The 25,483-nt window shown below is 39.3% G+C and overlaps 1 protein-coding gene across 4 annotated transcripts in view; it reads right to left on the minus strand.

Annotated features, from left to right (window-relative positions):
* Positions 1–9,701: 9,701 nt before the first annotated feature.
* The window catches only part of FTMT (ferritin mitochondrial), a 58,406-nt gene continuing 42,624 nt past the window's right edge, over positions 9,702–25,483 (minus strand). For 3 of the 4 annotated variants that reach the window (XM_073221511.1, XM_073221513.1, XM_073221512.1), the window contains exon 3: positions 9,702–11,339. In XM_073221511.1, coding sequence (XP_073077612.1) covers positions 10,347–11,066 — 720 coding nt within the window. In that variant the 5' untranslated portion in view covers positions 11,067–11,339 and the 3' untranslated portion in view covers positions 9,702–10,346. Of the gene's footprint in view, positions 11,340–24,413; positions 24,590–25,483 lie in introns of those variants that run through there. The other variant, XR_012124978.1, reaches the window with a different exon arrangement.

Here is a 25,483-nt window from a genome sequence, read left to right on the forward strand (position 1 = left end):
TTTGATGGGACACAGAGCAGACAAGCCCACTGGTATGCCCTTGTAGATTAGAATAGAGACAAGCAGGAGTGGTTCTGGAGGGGCAAACAGAAGAGCTCTTCCCTGGGTGAGTGGTTGCAGAATGGAAGATTCAACAGGAAGCAAGTAGATGAGGAAGGGAAGGAAGCAATTTCCAAATGGGGCAGCATGGCAATATTCTGTGGCAGGAGGGGGCATGCAGGCTCTAGAGGCGAAAAGGATGCCGGTGCAGCTAGGGTGGGACATGATGTTATGGCGGTGGCATGAGGCAGAGCGTACAGGGCCATTTTTGCCCAACTAAATAATTTTGTCTTAATCCCAAAGTCATGCTGGACCATAGCAGAGTATGATCATGGTAACATGTTAGATATTGGTTTTGTAGAAATCACTCTCCTATTGGAGAGCAGACCAGGGCAGATGGGATGTGGAAAGACAACTTACAAGATGACGACAGTGTTCTGGGGAAGTGATCGTGGTGGCTTGAACCAGGGTACTAGTGGTGAAGATGCAGAGGGCAGACACAGTGAAGACACACTTAGGTAAAAATCCACAGACCCTGATGACAGTTTGGACATAGAGGTTGAGGGAAAGGGAATTGTGCAGCATGATTGTTAGATTTCCCCCTAGATCGGAGGATTCCTTTTACCTTGCCTGATAATGGTGACTCTTTGTATTCCCACTAACTCTTCTTTAGTCTCCATATATTGTAATGATCATTTCTTTACTCATGCTTGACCAGTTTCCCTGTATTACATAATGAACTCACCTCCTTTTCTCCCATACTAGATCATTACGTTTCACAGATTTCCACCTGGTTCACTCATACCGCACCTCACTCCTGACTCCCCTCCCTTGCACGCAGTCCCTGTGAGATTAGTAATGGATGCAGGTAGCATGCCGCCAGGTAGAAGCTTGGTGTCATTAAAATTCCTTCAGGTTTGTGACTTTGAAATTACCCAGATATAGTTCCCTATCTTGCTCTAGCTACCTTCTTCATAAATACCTTCCTGGTTATCAAAGACACTTAAGTCTTTTGCCCTTTCAAGATTACTAATGTGCAGTGTCTAGGTATTTCAAAAAGCTGAATCATCAGAAATTACATAATTCATCCTTAAACTAAGTTATTCCTCAAGCACATTTTCTATTTATTTATGAAGGAAATAATTGAAACAAATCTATCAAACATTTGCCTGTTTCAACAATGGATTAAGCTCTCCTGAACTCATGTCAATAAAGGGGAAAATAAAGGACCCCCAATTATTTTGTGTGGATTCTGTTCAGTTAGAGGAAAACCATTTTTGCCATATGGCTATATGAATCCAGTAATGTATATATGTCTCATAAAGGACAATAGATTAACAACCAAGAAATGAAACTCAGGTACTGCTGACATTTGTGACATTTTCAGTGCCAATTAATATAATGTATCTAATAATTAAAAGTGTGACATCATTATATTCCATTAATAAGTATAATTGGATCTAATCATTTAGTCTTCAAAATTAAGCATAAAGTGCACATTCACTTGGGGAAAATGAGCATGGTGTATTTAATGCCTCAGATGAGGAACTCTGCATAGATTTGGTCTTGAATCCTTCCCTAGGAAGGCAAAATGATACAGTGAAAACCCCCAGAACATGAAATTGAAACCTCAGAGTTCAAGTCTAGCTTAACCACTGTCTAATTGTGCAACATAAGGGTCTCAGTTTCTGCATCTGTGGAAACACCTTAATTATAGGGTTGTTGTGAGAAATAAGTTAATGTAGAAAAAGGAACTTTATAAATTGTCCAGTACAATGCTAATATTATATTACTTAGTACTGTTATTGAACTTTAAATAGGCACACTGGCCCTAATTCTAGTTTTTTTACATTCATAGTAGCTTGGTTCCTATGTTACTACCTATAATAATTCAAAGACACTTATTTAAATGGAAGAATGCCTGACAAATATCAGAAAAAAAGTCTCTATAATGATATTCTTAACAGAGAAATCAGTTTTCTATTTAATCAAATGTACAAATAATTCTTGTTTTGCATGGCTGTGCAAAGCCATAAAAATCACCTTGCAAGTTGAAACCATGCAAAGAGATCTAAATAATCATTGCAGAAAACTTTGAATGTTGTGACTTTTAATATTTTGTTTTGTGAAAACATTAAAACTTTTTACTGTCAGTTATAAATGTAAAGGGAGATGAAAAATAGTAAAACCCATGTTTATTTAGTACACTGTTATTTAGAACATTAGAAACATTGTGAATCAAAGTGTTTTATTTCTTTGAAGAAATTTCCTAAGTGTAGTTTGATCAGTGTTTGCCTTTTTAAAAGATAATATATATAACATAACAGTATAGGAAGCCAGCCTCTCTTTTTATTTCTTGGTGAATTTGTCATACCCCTTTCAGTTAGTTTTAATTCTAAATTTTTATCTTTTGCACTTTCAATGCTGTAAAATATCTCCAAGAGTTCTGTTGTCACTTCACCATGGTATCTTCATCATTTTTATCAAAACTGCTCATTTATATCCATAAGTTCCAATAGCACCCATTTCATTTCCTGCAGTATTGCTTTCACTTCTTTGTTACTCTTTCAGCTTTTGACCAATTCTCCCTTGGAATTGCCCAGAATTACAAAATGGGACCTGTGGTTTTTTTTGCTGAGAAGTAAGGTGGCAACACCACTATATGCTTTGTTGTCTGAAGGTAAACTGAACAACTGATGCACAGTGAACAATTGCCAAGGGACTTTGAAAGAAACCATGTAGTTGGTAGCTGATCGTGATGTGCATATGCTATTTATACAGTGATTCGTGGACCAAAGAGCTTACAGCAATAGTTTGGTCTTTTCACAATTCTTTCACAGTAAATATGCCATGGTAACTGAAATTTTACCCACGTTGTTGAGGGACTGGTGCTATTTAAACTGTAGGAACTGAAATTCATGCATATTGGAACAATATGAAGTGAGAATTGCCTGTGTATTTAATCAATGGCTAAGGAGAGAGCAAAACAAATAGTTTTGGGAGGTGCTTTAGGCTAGAGAAAAGGGAGAGAAACATGAATCCTCCTCCAACTTTGTGTTTGGGTTACTTCTTAGCCTAATGAAGAGAAATGCAGCATATCAGCACTGCTTAGAAGCAAGTAAAATTAATAGCAGCTCTTTCTGATTTGCTGTATTTCAATTTTAGGATTTTTTAAAAGGTGGTCATTTCAAATGGTTCAAGAGATATGAAAGGTGAAACAGTGAAAAAAAAATCGTGCTAGTACCCATTTCTCAGCCACCAGGTTCTTTTCATCGAGGGCAACTGCCATTATCCTTCCAGAGATATTCTTTGCATATAGAAGCAACCTATTCACAAACACAGTCACACAATTGTCTCCCACTTTAATGGTATAAATACCATTTCTAGACAGCTAATATTTATTGAGTGTTTGCTAGTACCAGACAATGTGCTGAACTTTATATGTTTTGTCTCATTTAATCCCCCAATAACCCCTGTTAATATGGCAGAGGAAAATCAGTCTCTAAGTATTTTATTTCTTTTCTCCAAATCACACTGTTGGCACATGGAAGAGCAGCTATTCTTACCTAAGTATTCTGAATTCATAAGTCCAGGCTCTTAATGACCAGACTACACTGTCTAGGATCTGCGTACAGATCAGGCAATGGCATTTTATTCATCTGACAATCCTTTTATGGTACTGGAAATTCTTTTTGCTAGTTCAGCCTATGAAAATACGGTGCTCAGGGGTTTTGAAAGAGACTAAGGTATATCCAAAAACATTAGACATCTCCATGTCTCTCAGGAGGTTGTTCGACCACCATCTGTGCTGGGAAACAGACCAGATTACTTGGACGGAGCCCAACCCCGAGAGCACGTCTCTGGTTTGTTCTCCGGGACTGCCAGGCAGTCCTCCCCTAGAATTCTGACACTTAGCAAGCATGTGCCTGTGTGTGCATTTGCACACACACACACACACATTTGTTCATTTATTAATTCAAAAACAAATATACCTATTAAGTATCTCAATCTTTCACAATAGAAGTAGGAAGCTTAGAAAAACTGGCAGTATATACCAGAGCCTGGTCACCTTTCTGATTTCATAAAGTGAATGCTGCCTGACAGTTTGTGCTTCAGTGTGTTGTAAGCAGAGATCCTAGCTTTATCAGTTCTGCTTAGCAATTGTGTGTTTTCTAGTTTCGTGCTTCCCAAATGCATCTCTTGGTACACTTACGGAGGGGAGCCGGCGAGGAGGGTCTCAGGAGAGAGCCTGTGTAGAACCTGTATTGCTCCCTTTTCTCCACCACACATACCTCATACCTCTCACTTCGTTACTGTGGAAGTGCTCAGTGTTTTCTCTAATGCCTGTGAGTGGGGAGAGGAAAGCTTGAAGGTGAAGCTCAAATTTTTAAAAAATCAAGCGAACTTTCTTGGCTTCGGGAAATGTGGGTCAAAGTTTCAGTAAGAAATTTACACACACACACACACACACACACACACACACACACACACGCTCACTCTCTGTCTGGGAGTATCTTGGCATGCAGATGAAGCGGTTCTCCAAGGCAGCTTTACCCTTCTAAATGAACTGCACAAAACCGGTTAGCAATTGAGTGTGAAGGATGATGATTTTCAAGAGCTGCCAGTATTACAAGAAATATGCTCTGTATTTTCCTCCAAGTCTGAAAGCCTTGGATATTGTCATTACTGGGAGTTTGTGTTCAAGAATAATACAACCAACCATAATATTTAGGGGCTTGGAGTCACTGCTTTCTGTATAGTAGGTTTTTAGAAATCTAACCTCCACTTGGCTCGATTCCAGGCTTATGTTTTCTGATTTGTGAAAGCTCCAGTCTTTGCTTTAAATGTTAAACAAAGAGTAAAGATTATATCCCATCTGTACAATAGTATATTTACTATTTTTGTAACAATATCAGATAAATGAAGTTAACTGGTACACTGCTGTAGAGAGGTAGCCATATCTGCACAGATGACCTCACTCGCTGCTTTACTGAGAAGTCTGAGCTCAACCAACGCAAGTGCCCCCAATTCTCCTCTTACGGTCTAAGGGACGTCTCACCTCGTTCATGCATTCTGGTTTGGGAGGAAAGACACTTCCAGGCCAGGCCTGGGCTCGGTGTCTTGCGCTCCATTCTCCCCAGAACCTCATTCCACCACTCACTTCCCAAGTCTTTCCTTCAGCTTCTTGCCTCAGTCTGCAACACTCACAACCCTGCTGTACCCCCCTGCTCCTTCAATCACTTCAAAAAGAAAACCTTTTCAGAAGAGAATTCTGTATTCTCTGCCTCATTTACCTTAACCCTACGAATATGGCCTTCTACCTCCATCGCGTCAAAAGCCACCCTTCTGAAATTGCCCAGGACTACTGATCACCAACTCTGATGGTCTTTTGAACCTTATCTCCACTGGACTCGGCAGCCTTGATGGAGACTGTCCTCCCACAGCTTCGAGGATGGGTGTCATTTTCTGGGTCTTGGTATTTTTATGATCCTTTTCTGTATCCTGTAAGGGTTATGTATATAATCTCCCCTAAATATTGAGTTTCTCCAATTTTCCAAGCTTCACCATTGGGACCTCTCCTCTGTCTTTTCTCTTCTCTCCATTGCTGATGCAGCTTTTCCACAGCTTTACTTATCCTCCCCATAAGGATAACTTACAGATTCACTTCTCTGATATTAACTTATTGAAAAATGCTGACCAGGGACTTCTCTAACTGGCATCCGGATACCTTCATTGGCTCACTCACTCATTGACTTACCTTCATTGAGAACCTATGAAAAGACAAGGAATGTTCTAGAGCCCTGGGGACCATAGTGAACTGTAGGGACAAAGAGCTCACACTCTGGTGAGAGAAGGAAGCACAAGAAAATCAACAATATGTCAGGTGGTGGTGAGTAAAATGAGAAAAATCAAATGAGACGATAGAGTGATGGGAAAACGGGCCACTGATTTGGACTGAATCTCAGAAAAGCGTCTATAAAATGGCACTTGCGCAGAAATCTAAGGGCAGGGAGAAGAGAACAGCCCTCACATCTGGGGCAAAGTGTTCCCAACAGAGGGAACAGGCCCTGAAGGACAAGGAGGCAAAGGTGAGTGGAGCACAGTGAGCAAGAAGTTGTTCTCTGCCTTTCTCTGAGGTCTGAGGATAGAGATAGCTGATATGGAGAGAGAGAGAGAGAGGGAGAGGTACTTCTTTGACCATATATATATATGGAAATATGTATACACATATACACACACAGTTTACAATCTTACCACCTCTCACACTCTTATGCACACACACACACGCCCCTCTCTGTATGGTACACAGAAGTAAAGGCTCCAGTCACACAGGGCCTTGTGGGAATGGTGAGGGCTTGGACTCTGACTCCCACTGAGAGAGGCCATTGAAGAGCGTGAGCCGAGAAGTCACAATGTCTGATTTACACTGAGAAATGAATATTTGGCTGCTTTGTGGAGAAATGATTGTATGTGCTCAAGGGCGGCAGAAGTGAGACTGATCAAGGATGCAATGTAAAATGTAATAAGGCAGGAAAGAAGATGGAAACTTGTACCCAAGTGACAATGATGACAGTTAGAAGTGGTAACATTCAAGATGTGTTTTGAAGAATTTGCTGAAGCGCTGGTGTGAAATATGAGAGAGAGAGAGAGAGAGAGAGAGAGGGCGCTTGGTCAAGAAAGACAGGGCCTTAGAAGCTGATAGAATATAGTGTCCACTTATGAAGCAGAAGACTTTGGGTTGAACAGTCTGTGGAGGGTGGTGGAATCAGGAGTATGGTTTTGACATGTTAAATATGACATGCCTATTGCACATCTGAGGAGAGATAGCAATGCAGTATTCAGATATCTAAGTCTGGAGTTCAGAGGCAAGGTTAAGCAAAGTGTGTAAGCATGTTATTTGTCAATAGATGTATATTTAAATAAAGTCACAGGGCTGGATCAGATCTTTGGAGACATAGACAAATAAGAGGAGAGGTCCACGACTGAGACTGAGGTCTGAGTACTGGGACACTGTAATGTGTAAAGTTCTGGAAGATGAGGGGACATGAGAAAGGGAGATAGAGATAAACAATAGTACATGAGTGTTTCAAGAGGGAGATGACAAGTCCTGCCAGCTGGCTGAGAAAGAGGAAGGCTGAAAAATGACCATTCCAGGTGATTTTTCCTCATGGAAGTCACCAATGACCTTGAAAGAAAAACATAAAGGGTGGTATGGTGGTGAACAGTGAACACAGCCTTACTTGGGAGGCACCCAAGGAAACAGAAGAACTGGAGATGGAGCAGAAATAACTTTTTCCCGAAGCCGTGCTGTAAAAGAGAGCAGAGTAGAGGGTGGTAGCTTAGTGTTTGCCGGAGGGAAAGTAAGTCCAAAGGTGACACTTTTTTTTTTAAAGATGAGGATAAAAAGTGCCATTTTTGCTTCTCATGAGAATCAACCAATAGGAAGGGCAAAATTGATGATGCCAGTGAAAGGACAAGTGTGTGATGTCCTTGTGTCCCTGAGTATGTCAGAGGCTTGGGACTCAGGACACAGAGGAGGTCGGTTCTCCAAAACAACATAGATGCTTCAACCACTGTAGTAGAACAAAAAGCTTTGTACATGAATACAGATGTAAGTATGTGAACACCTCAATGATGAGAAAGTGGGAAGTTCCCTGTAATTACTTCTAAATTCTCAGATAAATAGGATTATCAGCTGACAATGGGAAGGAGGAAGAGACAGGGAGATCAGAGATGAGGATGTATAAGATAATTATCCAGGATAATGGCAATTGAATGTTGTAGCTGTAACTAGAATAAGAAATATCCCTATCCAGGATGTAAATACATGCACACACACATGCAAAACAAGAATTCTAGAGACCATCTTCTTGCTTCACTTATTTTCATTTCAATTCCATTTTATTAATAGAAGGTGGATAGTGGCTCAATACATAATTTCATGACAGGCTAACGTTTGCAATCTACAGTCTGAAAAACACTCATTTAGAAGAACTGAAGAAGAAATTTTCTAAAGAAATGTGATAGGATTCCTGTGCAGCCTGATAAACCAACTAAGGGTAGCATGAAAAGTGAGATCGATTAGCATAAACAAAAGCAAATCGTTACCCACCCCCCCATCCCAATCACTCCTCCTGTTGAGATCCCTGTTCTCAACCCCTTATTCTCCAGTAACACAGGCTGACATCTGCCCATTTTCTTCCTATACCCCATTTCTGTAACTCTCTCAATTGTTTGCAAAATCTGCCTCTAAACTCTAAACAGGATATATTTATTTCTATTTCCACTGGTTTCACCATATTTCAGGCCCTTATTGCTTTCTCTCCTGTGTTTTTACTTTCCTCATGATGACAATACTGTTAAGAGCTATCCATGATAAGAAATTTCTGTTAAAAAATAATGAAAGAAAATAAATATCAAACATAATCTCATTAAGAGATTGTCTAGCCTCATTTGTTGGTATATGTACTTCCATTTTATAAGCATATCTATCAGAATTTTCCCTGCAATTATATATATATACAATCATATAGTATAACACTGTTTTATAATACATTTGTTGTTAATATTGAGAATTTCTGCCCACTTTGTTACCTGCCTGACAATATCATGCTTAATAGCGGCAGAGCTTTCCATCTATGGCATTTCAACCTAAACCATTTTGCCGAGTTCGTGCCTCACACACATGGACATGTGCCTCACAGATCTAGGACTGTGAGGGTGACAGTTCGGCAAGGACCCCAGCTGCTGTGCCCTAAAATCAGTTCATTTTAGTTTGTTGCAAGGCTCCACTTCCTGCCGGCCGGTCCCATCCTGTCAATAACTGAGCACCGGATATGTTCCTACACAGGCCCATTTCTTGGAGATTTAGGAAGCTTCCAAGGATGGTTTTGGCCAGAGGTCACCCTGGTGGCTTTACAGGACTTTCCTTGGAACTCTGCACAACTTTCCTTTCTTCCTTCCCTCAGAATCAGACTTGGAGTCTGAAGGCTCTCCTGCTTCTCCCAGAATCTTTGCCATTTTTTCTCAAGGGCATTTTTCTAATAAATTTCTTATACACTTAATCCCACCATGGCATCTGTTCCTCAGAGGACTCACACTAGCACAGACATTTCGGTTGTTCTCAGATTTTTATCCTTTACAACTGGACTTCTGATTGCTTGGCTCAGCACAGTACTCTTCTGGGAGCCCTTCAGAGCACTGCCATTGCTCGCCAAATGAAGCCCAAACCCATCCTTCTCACCTCCGCACTTGGGCTACGACCTATCTTTCTAACTACCACCCAGTGCTCTTAGTCTAGCCTAAGACCTGCTCACCAAATATTCCTCTACTGATTGGAATTACTGTTATTGTGGCTCCTGCCCCTCAACTACCCAATAAAACATCTGCCCAGCCAATGCCTCATTCATTCTGGAATCCTTCCTGACTTTTTCACCGAATATTCTTTCCCTCCATTTTAAAAGCCACAGAAGGGGTTTTCTGCTGTGTTCACTCCTTTTGGTGTGTTAAAAGTGAGGCTGTGGTGCCGAGAGGCCATGTGTGTATCTGTAATCAGACAAACTTGGATAGTTACATTATCATCACTTACACACATACACACACACATTGAGATCAGATATGTTTAGGATACACTGACCCAAACAAAAACAATCTAAGCCTTTTTGTTTTTTCTTTTTATTTGCAAGACCTCCCAGAGCCCTTACAATGCAAGAGTGTACATCCTGACTTTCCAAGCCAGTACTGGTACCGTATATAGCTTTTCTAGAATCATTACAAAATCCTTTAAAACCAGATCATCTCCAGACATTACTGTTTCTTGAAACACACTTTGGAAAAAGATAAAAGTTGTCATAGAATTTTGCATGTATGATGATTTTTCCAGTACTATGTATATTCTTCATCTTGGTATATAGTTATTTGTATATTTACACATTTTTCCACCTTAGCCTTTAGTATAAGGTCTTGATAATAACAGGCAATTGTTGAATTGAAAATCACACAATTTTAGTGAAGGCTTGTGGTCTGGAGTAGTATTTAGTAACTGGAGGAATTTAGTTTGCATCTACTTTCAGCAGCTATTTTTTTGCAGTCCTTTTTACACCTGGGCTACCTTTGAGGCAGGGGAAAATGATCTTGATTTTAGCCCTTGTTAACATGGGGCTAAATGCGTTTTTCTCTACAAATCACTTCATTGGGACAGTATAACGAAGAATATAAAGATGGAGATGCAATTTAAGGGTAGGAAAGCAGGAGACAGCTGACTGGGTGCTGGTATGCCCTGGGTGGTGGGGAAGGCAGCCTGTAGCTTAGTTCTGATTATTTTCATTTCCAAGAGTATGTTTGTCAAAAAGGTACTCTGCCAGGCCACAATTTGGGGCCCCCATCTTAATCAAGTTGTGCACATGGTCCCCTAGTTCTTTGATAGACTTCACCTGCTCATTCAGATAGTGGGTTTCCAGGAAGTCACACAAATGGGGGTCACCTTTGTCTGAGGCCAGAGTGTGCAATTCCAGCAATGACTGGTTCACATCTTTTTCCAAGAGCAGCGCACACTCCATGGCATTCAGCCCGCTTCCCCAGTCGTCCTGGTTGGGCTTCTTGATGTCCTGCAAGCAGATTCGGCCTCCCCGCTGGTTCTGCAGCCACATGAGTTTCTCTGCGTGCTCCGTCTCCTCCCTGGACAGGCGAAGGAAATACCTGGCAAAGTTGTTCAAGGCCACGTCATCTCGGGAGAAGTAATAAGCCATTGACAGGTACGCGTAGGATGCACAAAGCTCGAGGTTGATCTGGCGGTTGATGGCGGCCTCAGAGTCGCGGTGGAAGTTCTGTCGCACCTGGGAGTTGGGCCCAACTGGGTCCCCGGAAGAGGTGGCTGTGGCCAGCAGGCGGCGGGGGGCGGCAGGCTGGGGACCCCAGAGACGCCCAGGGATCCAGCACGGCGTGAGCACAAAGCCCGGGCGTGCGCGGCACAGGGACACCAGCGAGGGGCTGACGGGCTTGGAGAGGAACAGGAAACAGGACAGCATGGCTCCTCTTTAGAAGTGGGGAAACTGAGCCCAGGTCAGCGCTGTCGGCACCAGGGTCTTCAGGCCCGAATCGGAACGCGGCCCTAGGCGACGGCAGCTGCGTCACAGGCGACTTCCCTTCTAGTGGCACGAGTTCCACGCGCTCAGCGGCTGGGGGTGCGGGTGCCGGCGGCGGTTGAGCACAGACAGGTGATAGTTACACAACCCCACTGTCGACCCAAGATTTTTGCTCGCGGGCGTTTGTAATTTATCTGTTCACCTAAGTTAAAAATGCTGTCAAAAAAAAAGTAAGCACTGGGACTTGTTAAAGAAGGTCCAAACCAAGCCATACTTGTATACCCCCCCTCTACCCCCACCCCCACCCCTGGACCTTTTCCTATCCAAGGACTGAGGGATCAGGGAGGCAACGCAATGAACAGGGTAAAACAAAGGCCACCACTGATCCATCTTAGAGGGCGACGGTCCACACCCAAGGTGCTCTTTGTAAACTGACTTTCTGGTTACTTTATCAATTTAAGTATGGAAATAATTGACAGTATAGAGGGTAAATTTTCAAGAGTCTGTAGTAAGGGCTTTCAAAAGAAATAAGACATGTTTTCTTTTTAAATATAAAATTTATCTTCACTGCTGAAAAATCAGGCCTGAGACAATTAGGATTTATAAATTAGCTCTAAACTTGATGTTACTTTTCTGTTTTTTGTTAGGGCAGATAAATATTTTTAAAAAGGACAATAAAATGGCATTTGGTTTTAAAAGAATGTTATTGTTGCAGTGTTTTGAGGATTATTAGCTCACAGAAGAAAATTCAGAATATTCCTAATCTTCCTTTACTCAGAGAGAACTGGTGTTAAATGTTGGTAATTTTCACAGACTAAAAATACATAATAAAAATATGTATCACAGGCACACAAAATATGAATCTTTTTAACAGCTTTGTAGTGGTATAATTGACATAAACTGAAGATACTTAAAATGTACAACATGTTGGGGTCTGATGTATGCCTATGTCTTTGAAACCATCACCGACATGACGGTGATGAGCACACGTGACACATCCCCTCCCCGGGCTTCCTCATGCCCCTGTGTGCTGTGCAGGCCCTCCCCTCTGCCTGGTGGCCCCACCTCGTCCCATGCCCCCATGGATCTGCTTTCCCTCACTACACAGATTAATTGGTGTTTTCTGGAATTTTACATAAATGGAATCAGATGATATGTCTTCCTTTTTGCCTGATTTCTTTCACTCAGCAAATTATTTTGATATCCATCCATGTTTGGCTGGATCAGGTGGTGGTAAGTGTATGTTTAACTATTTAGAAACTTCAAACTATTTTCCAAAGTGGTTGCACCATTTTCCCATTAGCAGCATGTGAGAGTTCAAGTTCTTTCACATCCTTGCTCATACTTGGTTACTTAATTTTAATTTAAAATTTAGCCACTCTAGTAGGTTTTTACTGGTACTTGAAACCTTAAAATTAAAAATTGTATTTTTAATTTGCATTCCCATAATAATTGATGATGCTGAGTATATTTTCAAATATTTCTTTGCCAACCACGTATCTTTGGTGAAGTGTATGTTCAAATCTTTTGCCCATTTATATGTTGTCTCATTTCTTTTCTTAATGATTATTTAAATTCCTATGGTTAATATCTGGGTCTTTGATATGAGCACTACTTCTATCCAGGTCTTCTTTATACTATCTGCATATTACCTTCTCTAAATTACTTTCCTATTTTCCCTTGGGAAAGTCAGATTTGTAGTTTAGTTTCCTCAGTTGTAGATTTAGGATCCTGCTTTTTTCCATTGGGTGTTGTTGAAAGGATTAAAAAACAGAATTCTACAAAGGTATGTGTCACAGTGCTAATGCAGAATAAACTCAAAATATTTTTAATAGCTTTTATTGGATAATTTATATTTAATTATTCAAAATCAACCATTTTCTATTATTTGGTAAGCAATAATAGGAAAGAAAATAAAGAATTGTACAGCTTATAAAGTATTCTTACATATATACTATACTGTTGATATCATGCATAGGTAGTGAGGCAGAAATCCTTTTATTGCATGGACATACCAAACTCATAGTGTTGTAGTAAATTCTATGATCTCAAATGAGCTTTAAGTGCAAGGGTACCTAAATCTAGGTACCCTTAAACTCTGCTAGCAGAATGTGACTGATATTCACCAAGCAAGTTCTCACCTAAGTTTTGCTTCTCTGTACCCATCTTTGCTTTTATTGTCCCCAAACTTCTGCTACTACTAACATGTAGATCCCTACAGAGAACTTCTGAAAATGTTTTCTTTTTACAGTGGTATTAATGTCAACTGTTACTACTAGTGTTTTAGGAGAAGTGATGTTCTTCCTATAAATGCTTATCCCCAAGGTAATAAAACACAGATACAAAACAAATGCATTACATGAAATGGAATGCAAAGCAATGCTATCAAGTACAATACACATTGAAATATCCCATGTTAATTTGTTAAAAATGTTTCTTCCATTAAAAATTTAGTCATATATTTTTCTGGACTTTGAAAATACAAGGATTTATTTTTATCTTATGGGCATTTTGATTTCTAGTATTCATAGTAAAATTCATGCTGTTCTGCCAAAGAAACAAACCTACACTATCGCCCATTGCTCTTCACAACTCATTTTCCTTTGTTTGTTTTAACACTTTCTTCTCTTCCTCGAACACAGCCCTAGGCTTTCGTGTTTGCCTGAGATTCCCTCTGCTTCCTCACCTTCCTCTTGTCCCTTCCTTCACTTTCTGGTGAAATTTTATCAAATATATTACCTTCTTTGTAATTCGTCATTCAGGATTCATCACATTTTTTTGTTGTCAAAGGTTTGTTTATATTGAGAGTATATAATACCATGTTATAGTTCTTTGTGTATATGTGGTGTGTGTATGGTTGTGTGTGTCTTTAAGAGCAAAGCCTCTAAGCTTATTCATTTTTAAATCTCCAGGCCTAGCACAATGCTTGACACTTACAAAACACAAAAAAATGATTTCAGATACCCAAATGAATAGGAGTAGAAATTCTTATTTCTGTATAGCATATCAGCACTTTTATAAAATATATTAGGAGATGGCTTCACTTTAAGTTATGGGAGGCTGTCCAGAAAACCTCTATACTTTGATGATTTCAGTATCCAAAGGAATAACAATATCCATTTTTTCTCCTCTATAGATATGTCAGGTAAAATGTTTATTTTATATGCAGAAATGCTTTATATGAATGTGGACTGTTATTCACTCAGTCCCGCTTTGATTTATGTAACACATAGATCACATTTTATCATCTAATTTTCTTTAAGGCATTTGATTTCAAATAAATCCTCTTTTAGGATTACCTACCTTGGGTAATATTAAAATGACACTCTCCACTTTTACATTGTTAGGTAGGAGTGGTCATAAATAATGAGGAAAAGAGAAGGTGAAAAGTAACTCTACTGCTTTATACTTGTAATGAAGACATTTTTTCTCCTTTTCTAATTTCTTTTTATTCTCTATTCTGCCTTCAAATGAGGTTAGTTCCTGAATAGTCTCAGTCTTTCAGTGATAGCTCTTACGCCATGTGTCAAGGAATCAACGTTAAGAGAATACAAGTTCTACTTACTTTTTTTTCCCCAGGGTAATAATAATCATACAAATTTCAGTTCGGTAACCTTTACAACAATTTCTTGTTGCCTTTGTGCATGAATACACTTCTGTCCAAAAATCTGCAATAAATTTTAATACATCACAGTTTTGTGCTTCATTTAATTATCAGCCTGAAGCTAAGTCGTGTATTTATCTTCATGATACACAAAAGTGTTCTTCTCAGACTTCTCACTCACTGAATTGATGACAGGCACTCATGCATGTCTACTGGAAAAACACTAAAACAAATGAAATATGAAACTGTTTTAGGATAGTGTATGCAGGACACTTTGGAGACTGCCCCCTTCACCCAGTAATTGTTTCTGTAACTAGAAATGAGTCATTTTTACCCAACTGATTTTTTTCAAATCTCACTTTCTCTTTTTTTTCTTTCTGCATAAAGTAGGCCGTTATTGCTTTGCACTTAGTAAGTATTCATAAGGCACAGGCACTTACAGCTTAGATTCTTTTTCATAGTTCATCATAGTCCAATCCAGAAAGCAGATGGCTGCAACAGGCATGATGTATAGGTACTTTTTCTTGCTTTCTCTGGTAGCAAAAATTTCCCTAGGACAAAATCAATCTACAAGTTTGCTGGAATGTCATTGTTATAGAATTCATAGTTGTTCACGTTTTTTGACTTTGGGATTCTCCTGACTCTTCTCCTTGAACTCTGTATTGGCCCTGAAATCTCGACTTTAATCTTCTCGGGTTAACTATTTGGATTATAAGGGTGGCATTAAGATGGAATGTTTGGAAGGTGGTCCATGTTGTTCCCGAATACCTTCTGAGTCCTGACACCTGGAAGAGGACTGCCAGGTGTGACTGTGTGGTTTGTGTTGTTTGGACAAATATGTGCAGCTGAGGGCTCTACAGGTGGCCAAAATCCTGCCTGTGTCCACTGATGAAAGGGATGCTCATTGTACAGTAGCAGTGTTCATGTGCCAATCTGGGCCCAGGGGTGTTGCCAGCTTTTCATTTGCCTAAAGGTACTGGATGGCCTAGCAGCCATTTTGACCTGGAAGGTTTTGAATTTTAATCCACCTTTGTATTTTATAGAAACTGGGATAGTGATAATGTACTTCAGCTTTAGGTCTGAGGGTCCAAATTTTATTAATTCAAATACAGTTTTCATATACATTGTTCAAGAACCAGGACTTTGTCTTCTTTATCTCTGCATCCTCCATGTCTTAGGCATTGACCAGCACATTCGACAATATGTAGTTCATGAATGAATGAGTAAATGAAGGAATAATTCACTGATTCACTCAAATGGTTCCAAGTCATAAATTCTACCTAAAAAGAGATTTGGGTGATAAGGATTGGTGCCCCTCTAGGATAGTAGTATGGATTGCTATAAGTGATTGGTAAATATTTTGCCTTATTTCCTGATATGTAAATGAAGGGTTAGAAGAACTTCCTCTAGAAGTGACACTGGTTGCTCCAATAATACAAAGACACAAGTCCATATATACATGGTCTGTATATTAAGATCCAAGTCCAGAGGCAGCTGAAAGTCTGTGATGGTGCTACCAAATGGAATGCCATAGCCGCCTAGAGCTGAACGAATCCTGTATGAACTACAGTTTCCTGCGACCCTGAAGATTTGACATAACTAAGGGCCAGCTCTTTTAGATTGCCGCAGGTTGGCTAGTGTGATGGATTGAATTGTCCACCCTCACACCCCACACCAAATCCATACAACAAAGTCCTAATTCCCAATGTGACTGTATTTGAAGACAGGGCCTTTCAGGAGATAATGAGGTTTGATGAAGTCATAAGGATTGGCTCCTAATCTGACAGAGTGGAAGTTCCTACAAAAGGTAGGGACACTAGGATTGTGCTGCATGGAGGAAAAGCCATGTGAGCACAGAGAGGAGATGGCCTTCTGCAAGCCAAGGAGAGAGCTCTCACCAGAAGGCGGCCCTGCTGACGCACCTTGACCGGAGACTCCTAGCCTCCAGAACTCGGAGAAAATAAATTGGTATTGTTTAAGCCACCCGGTCTGTGGCGTTTTGTCATGACAGCCCTAGCATAGTAATACAGCTAGTAACGCTTTGTTACCATTATGCCCTAACTTACTTTCACAAGAACTCTGTGGAGGCCACTCAGGAACAGATAATCATTTAAAGATGGACACATCAAGACCATGTAGGACCATCATAGAGATATGACAGCCGAATATATTGAAAGCTTTATCTGATTCAGGCAATTTTCAGTGTTTAGTAATGGTATTAAATGGAGGCAAGTTAGCAAAAGAAGGGAAAACTACTGACCAGGAATAATTACTAAGTGGTATTTTATGTCAAGGAAGAGGAATGGCTGAGTTGTATTGTTAGGGCAAGACAGACAAAAGGGCGAGGTGGAGACAAGATAGGGAGTAGGCAGTCCAACAGCAGGTTCACTGTGCCACTCCTACCTCTGGATAATGTACATTCCCATATGTGAAAGCTGTCATTTTGGGGCAGGTGATAAATAACTGCTAAATCACAAGGGTATCTTTTAAGTATGCTACTCTTTCTCGAAACACACACCTTCTTATTGCTCCAGAAAGGTGTAATGTTTTCTGTGTTTATAAAAATCTTGAATGAGACTTTCACTTTAAGCAAGCACACCCAGAGGAAAGGACAGCCACATTGTTTCAAATTTAAAGTCTGTTCATTCAAATAATGGTTAAAAGAGCTATTTTCTACTAGGAATTAAAATAGAAATTTATGTTATTTAGTCGGTAGTCAGTTTTGTGTTTTTTTTTTGGCCTATGAAACTAGCTTGAATTTTTAAGTGAAACTTACTTCCTAGCATTATTTCCTTTTAAATTTACAATTTCAAATATTATTACTTTGATACAGATGCATTCATCATGTGCCTTCTACACATGGCAAAAGTATGTTTCAGCATCACTTTCAATAACAAACTCTTACATGTTTCTTCATGTATGTGCAAGCCTGAATATACCATTTGTGTGTATGTGTGTATAACTCCTGTGAAAAATTCTTATGTAAGCCTGCATTATTATTTATGAATAACTCCTACATTGGGAATAATATCTTCTACTTACAAAACAAAAGCAGAAAGCAAAGTTACCTATTTAAATAAATATTTTAAATGATCTAAATCATAGCATTGGTAGCATGGACTTTATGTGATTGCTAGAAATATTTTAAATGGCCTTGAAAGTGATGAGTCAACAGAGGATATTCTAAAGCCTAGGAGAGTATCGTGCTCTGAAGTATGATTTTTGCAGATATGTGTGATCATTAGTATCTGTCTTTTGTCCTATTGAATAGTTTCAGTTTAGGGTCAACCTTAAGCAAGAGTCAAGTCAGGGATTCAGATACTCTGAAAGGAATTACTCCTCCAACAGTGACATCTGAAGTACCAATTGAAATACTCAATCACAGGACTGGCCTGATACCTTGTTAGTTAAAAAAATGTAATAAGCAGTAGGGATCTGTGATTCTAATGATCTGATTACAATTCGTTTTGCCTCAATCAGGAGAACCAAAAATGTAACAGCTTGAGACAGATGTATGAAGAAAGGACCCTTTAGAAAACTGTGAAGGGCAAAGGTGGTAATTCATGGAAGAAACTGATATTTAATCCTTGATACTTGTGTAAAGAATAATGTAAGTGATTTGGATACAGTTTTTTACTTTAAGAAATAAGGAAATGAATGGCAGCTATGTGAGTAGCAGGTATGGATGTTATATGTATTTGTTATTAGTACTCTTTGTTTTTCTCCTTTTTATTTTTAATAACTGAGGCAATGATAGATCTGGAGTGAATCGACTTTCCAAGTCTTTTATATTTTTGCTTGTTTCTATCCACAATTTAATTAACCCCTTTATGCTGAGCCAGAAAAATATTCTTGCCAACCTGAAAGAGAAGTTATTCTTCATCAGATTTGATTTATGGTTCAAATTTGAGTTTATTAATACTATACCAAAAGATTCCATAATCTCACTTCCAAAGAAAAGAATGACATTCAACAATTATTTGATAACTAGAAATTACATTTTAAAGCTGTGATAAATAGTGCAAAAAGTTCAAATTTATTTCTTACAATGTCAAAAATGGCCCATCTTGGAAGATATAACTTACTTTATATAGAATAATAAATTGTATTTAAGTGTGCTTTATTGGAATAATGGGTCCAGGAATAATGGGTTCAGTGCAAATAACTGAATTACCCAGATATCCAATTGATATTCAAATAAATTATCACAATTGAGAGATGGCTGCCAGTTAAGTAGAACTGAGACCTAATGGATATATTTGCAGTAGAGTGCCAGGGCTGTATGTGAAAGGCCATCTTTACTTCACCCAGGATGATCCCTACCTCCTGGTACCACACACTTGTGTAATTCCATCCCTTGAATGTGTGTGAGCTGGGTTCACTGACTTTCTGATGACCAGAATATGGTAAAAAATACGGGATGTCACTTCCAACATTGGATGGATAAACACTATGGCTTCCATCTTGGACGCTCTCTCTTTCTTTCTCAGATCTTCTACTCTGTGTAGGAGCAAGTTGCTGTGGTGTGAGGGAGACCTGTGGGACAGGACAAGCTAGTAACCCTGGCTGCATATGTTGTGAGGCCTTCCAAAAACTGCCTGACGAGCCTTGGAGAGGCCGCCTGCCCCAGCCCAGCCTTGTGATAAGAACGTGGCCCTAGGCAACAGCTGGACCATAGTTTCATCAAAGACCCTGAGCCAGAGGCACCAAGCTAGGCTGTGCTTGCATCCCTATCAAGAAACTGGGAGATAGTAACTGTTGTTTTCAGTCATTAATTTTATTTTGTAGCAATAGATACTCAATATACCATGTTTATCAGTTCATTACCTTATTGAGCCATCTGTTACTTCCTTAATGGACATAATTTTCAAGTGCTTTCTTTCTAAGGACAACATGAATTGGATAATGCAGATATTCTACATAGTATTTGAAGTCACTTATTTTACATGTTATTGGTATTATTTAGGGAGAAATTATGTGTAAAAAGGGAAGGAAAATTTTATATTTGCTAGCGTGTATTTGATTCCCATAGTTCAGGCATACTTATGTCTAGGTGAAAGGTGAAAAATTTAGAAATAGGAATCAGAAACTGATGAAATTAAATCCATTTGTTTTAAGACTATTGTATCTTTTGATCTCTCAGGTCATCTTTGTATATCTATCTAAAATGAGTTTTGTACAGCTACTTATACCATATAGTTGGATATGTTGTTAATATCCAGAACATGATTTTTCTGGCCTTACCTCAAAAATTTGCTTCAGGTTATCTATGCCTATTATTCCTAAGGATAAATAAATAAATAAATAAAATTGAAATATATTTCCAAGTGTGTTTTACTAAGGGCTCAAGTTACAGATAAGTATTTTACATGGGAACATGCTGTTCACTAAAAATTATACACGAAATCTAACATTCATAGTATTTCTGAGTATATATTGGTATAATGAATGATGACAAATTGATTATGATAGTTTCTGTAAATGATTTCAAAGTACTTTTCAGAGTAGAATTTCCACTTCCAATGTATTTCCTACATAGGTCAATGATTATTATCTTAGGAAAAACACACCTGAGTTTTAAACCTCTGTCAATATAGCAAAGAGGTGTAACAGTGTGAAAATGATAAAGTGATGTGTGCATATGCTTGCTAGTCTCAACTTCCAGAGAAAATTCAAGCCTTAAATTATAATGATAGTTTAGCTGGATCCAACAGCCCATCCCTAATTGACCATTGCTTTGTTTTTCAAGTGGCTGTCAGTACTCTCTGGTTAGATCTCCACTTCCAAAAGTGAAGCAGATGTTTAATTTCCTTGAAATGTGGGTCAAAAATATAAAATGAGGAATTTAGATAAAAATTTGACTGTGGAGAGTACAGGCCATTTTACAATAAGGAGCAGACAAAGACAATGTGCTTAGCTTTCTGGTTAGAGTCCACTCTGAACGCTCAATCACACAGGCTGCGCTGGTAGCCAGGATTCTAGCAGCTGCCCATGGCAGCCTGAAATCTGACTCGGCTGCTGCTGCTGGGTAACTGTCATAAAGTGACCATCACTACACAGTATGCATCATGTACTCTGCCACTGCTCTCTGTTCCTTTCTTTGTTTGTAGTGTGTTCGTGTATTGGGCACAATTTCATAGCACTGTCCAACACAATCATGGACTTTTAGTTTGCATTAAAGTTCTGAAATGTCAGGCTTAATGAGAAAGGAAAGCATTGTGCACAGTGTGAGCATTTCCACTCCTTTGGACAGGCATCTGCCTAACGAGGCTAATCAGGCAGCCCTGTGACACCTGTGGTACTGGAGGCTCGTGGACGAATCTGAGATGAATTCCTGCTCTTCTCACCTACTGCACTGAATGAGCTGTGGAAAGGTCAGAGGAAGCTGTCTCAAAGACAGAGCTAAATCAATGATTACATTTCTTGATATAAAATGAAATAAAATGTAGAAGTGACAATATTCTGTATTTAATCACTGCTTTCTTTCAAAGTGATTAGCGACCTTCCTCTCTAACATTTCACATATGTGACAGAACCATGAGGTGCTCGATGCCATGGATACGGGAGAGGTAGCTTGGCAGAACTTCAGCACTTGCTCTTTCAACAACATTGTCTAAAACTTGTCAGGCTGTGTCATTTTACTAAGACACAGATTTGAACTGTGTGCACGAGGTGTTAGATGTGGGGAACGAGTGAGCTAGCTTTATGGTAGCCTTGCCTAGTTGTAATATCTATGGTTCAAGAACATTCCATTGGTCCTTACTAGAATTCAGCATTACTAAGTACCCAAATAGCTGATTATTTTGGGAAAGCAATGACATCTTCAGATTAACTCCATAAGAACATCAGAGGCCTGCTAGCACACAGAGTTCAGGTGGCCAGAGATGATCTGAGACCAGCAGAACCATCTTCCAGGACTGGATATCTAATTTATATAAAATTTTAAGGAGAGACTCGGCCTTTACCAGTGGTTTAGAACATCCTCATCAATTAGAGAACTGCATATAAGCTGGCCAAAGACAAGGCTGTTTTCTTGACTGAAGATCTATAACTATAAAGAGTTGGCTTTCATAATTCTCTGGAAACCCTATTATTTGAGTGTTACTATCCAGAGGGAAGACAGTGGTCAGAGAATTATTGGTGGTCACAGCCTTAAGTTTATAGAAAATGTAAAATTTTATGGTTTTGTTCATCCCTCAGGGTCTACTTAGACAAGTACACTTTCTGGCACTGACAGGGTCCTTGAAAATCATGGTATATTCTGTTTTCTGCAGATACTCAGTGGAAACAATTTTCCTCTCCAAAATGTTCAAAACATATTCTTCAAGCTAACTTTTGGTGGTTCCCTGGGAGCTAGTAACAGTGGCAATTTGCAGAAACTACACCATAATTGTTAAAGAGGTAATGTTTCCAGCAGTTGCTTTGTAAATCAAAGAAAAGCAAAAGACCATTTTGGGAACCCTGTACTTGCACTGTTTGGAGATGATCCAAGAAAATATTGACATCCTTGGTAGTCACCTAGAGTCTGTAATGCACTTTTTTATTTTAGATTTGTAGAAGCCAAATATAGTAATGAACTAGCAATAAAAAGAGAAAGAAAAGAGTTAAAGTATGTTTTGAAAAGTTAAACTAAGATTTTGAAGAATAAGTGTGATAATGGCAGATCATAAGTGGAAAAAATAGGACTCTGTATCTTGGCCAACAGTTGTTAATGAAAAATTCACATTTTTGCTCCTAAGAGGGCCAACTACTAGAAAAATTTTTGGTAATCTGTTGTCAAGTCCTGAAGTTTGTTGACTAAGAATTTTATTTTATGTAAGTATTTTACATAAACTTTTTACATAAACATTGATGGTGCAATTTTTTCTGACACATTTTTTTCTCTACCAAACTTTGATAACTGTTTCTCCCTGGGATGGGAAAAATGTCTATATTAAAGTGGGAAAAATTAAGAAAACCATAAAGTCTCTTGCTCTATAACAAGAAAAGCTTAGCTGAATTGTCATATCACTTAATGGTCACAGGTGATGACTCTTAAATGATTTCCTAACTCAGCCATTCTTTAAAAGTCCAAAAGAACTTTATAGGAGATGTTGCCTTCCCGGAAAAAGCACAGGTTATATCTGTTTGCTTATCTCAGTGGAATCCACACTCCTATCTGTGCCTAGTTTCATGGGACACATGCTTCTTGGAGCTCATGGGCCACTGAAAGGAAAAGATAGGCCTTGCTCTGTCATTTCCCATTAGTGGCCCTTTGGAATCTCTAAGGGGCTCCTTGCTCTGTGACACCTCAGTTATGGTAAGTATGCGTAGCATTGGCCATGAACAGAAACATTAATCATATTGACACAAGTCGAATTCAGCATCATAAACCAATTTGACAAATGCTGCATTTACGAATGTATGAGCCATCCAAGATTGACTGATCTTTTGAAGCTGTTTAACTATAAAGACTTAGGCATGGAAAATCATTTGGAGATTTTCAGGGTAGGTTGAGATATATGCCCAAAACTCAGCTGAGTCTCTAGAAGACTTAAGTATCATTACAGTAATTCCTCTGTAGTATTCATTTTTCTTTTTAAAATTGCTCATAGCAGTGATTACAGTGACTTATGCATATATTTCCCTTCAGGTATATATTTGGTATATTAGATACTGTTAATAAAAATTCTATTGTTTGCCTAATTTTTAAGAATTTTGTTTCCCTTGTAATTTATCCTGCATTTGTGGATATCCTCTTATTTTTTCATATTTTTACCCTTGTAGTCATTGTCCAGGCAGAGAAGATAACCTTTCACATTTAAGGTTTTAATATTTCAGATCTTCCTACACTTCTTGAAATCACTCAGTGCCACCTGAATCTCTCCAGTGACTAAAGCCATATTTTTAATATTAGGGGATATAATTTTAGACTGCTATTAAAATACAGTTCTGAGAACACTGTCCTCTTATAAATGATTAAATGTTACTTTACTATGGATTTTTTTTAACTCTTTAAGTCATTTCCTAGAAGCCCATGATGTACCTGGACTTAGAATTTTGTTCCTCTGGCATATGCTAACTTATTACATTGGTTATTTCTGATACATGAGTACATGACTATACTCAGTAGTTCAGTCTTACTTTTTATTAGTAGACTGGGAAAAATCCAGTTTTTCAAATATACTTAAATGGCACTCAGTCAGACACTCAGTGCCCGCTCACATCTCTTCAGCTGGCCCTCAAGTTCACCTGCAGGAAGAACACCATTGGCTGCTGGGGTCTCTGCTTGAGCCATGCTCTGGCCCCGGGAGTATGCTGTACCCACAGATGGGTCAGACCAGCAGCACTGGGGTGTGAGCTCTCCTGGGACAATTCCTAACCATCAAAGAATGTGAATTGGTGAAAATAATGCAGGTTTCTTACCTACAGAAGACAATTCTGAGGGCATGTTCTCTGCTCTCAGAGGGTCTCCAATAGGAATCGGTTCCAGTTACCCACAGAACAATAAGACCTTCATTAGCCAGCTTTATTTCCATCTTATATCCCCATTCCCTACCTATGCTTCTTGCAATCACCTTGAAAATGAACTCACACGCAAAATCCTTATCTCAGGCTCTGCATTTGGGAAACACACTTGTTTTGTCAGACGTATGCTCCTCCCTGCTTCTGGGGCAGCAGTGCTGGTTTGCATGTTTCAATCATCACATTCTCATGTGTTGATCAGAACCCACTTTGTCTTCCTGTATATTTGTTAGCTTTGGGTGTGTGTTACTTACACAGTCAATATGTGTTCCAGAAACAGTGCTGTGACTCTACTGTTCTTTCTGCCAGGAATGCCCTGCCTTTTCTCCATGGCTTCTCAATCCCGCTCCCCTCTCTCCTACAAACCAAGAAACACAGTTTACTTAACTCACAGTTACTCATCCTTCCAGTCTTAAACACTCCTCCCACTGGGAAGTATTCCTACACACATAAAAGAAGAAAGATGACCCCTTCCCACCCCCATTGGCTGCTGTTGCACCTTGTACTTCTATTATATTATTACATTTTAAACTACTTGTTGACTGTTTCTCTTCCTAATGGCATTATAAACTTCATGTTACTTCTGTTCACCCCTGTAATTTCAGGATTTAGCACATTCTCCAACCTCTAACACTAAGCATTTATTTATTAAAGAGTAAATAACTGGACCAAAGGATCACTTAATACAAACCTTCATTTTGTGGATGAGAAGACCAAAGATAAAAAAGGGTGGAGAGTAGAACTAGAATTCAGAAACTCTGATTCCTGTCCTAGTGATATTAGCATATATACTGTGCAATACTTCATCCAATCTCCATCTCCCTAACCAACAGCTTGCATCCCAATGTCCCAACCTGCATGTCCAATAAAGCAACCCCACTGACAAATCATAATGAAACCTTTGAATTTCTGTTTTTCAAGTGAAGTCTCATGGGACGAGGGAGCAAGCAACAGGGGCTTGGAGCCTTGGCTCACAACCATCCCACCTCCTTGGATGGGTGTCCCTGTTCCCTGACTCTCTGGCATCCTGGGACCCTTGAGCATCCTTCTTCCCACCCTCCACCCCATTAATCTCTACCAGCCCCCATGTCCTGCAGGAAAGGTCAGGCTGGGCATGTGGTCCCCTCAGTGTCCTAGAGTCTAGAATGATATTAACTCTCCTTAGTGCAGACCAGCAGCACCTGCCCCATGGTCCATCTGCTGGGGGCTACCTCTGGCATCTTATCCTCTCCTAATCTGGGTAGACTGTCTT

Source organism: Manis javanica, chromosome 14 (assembly GCF_040802235.1).
Source record: "Manis javanica isolate MJ-LG chromosome 14, MJ_LKY, whole genome shotgun sequence".
Lineage (NCBI taxonomy): Eukaryota > Metazoa > Chordata > Mammalia > Pholidota > Manidae > Manis > Manis javanica.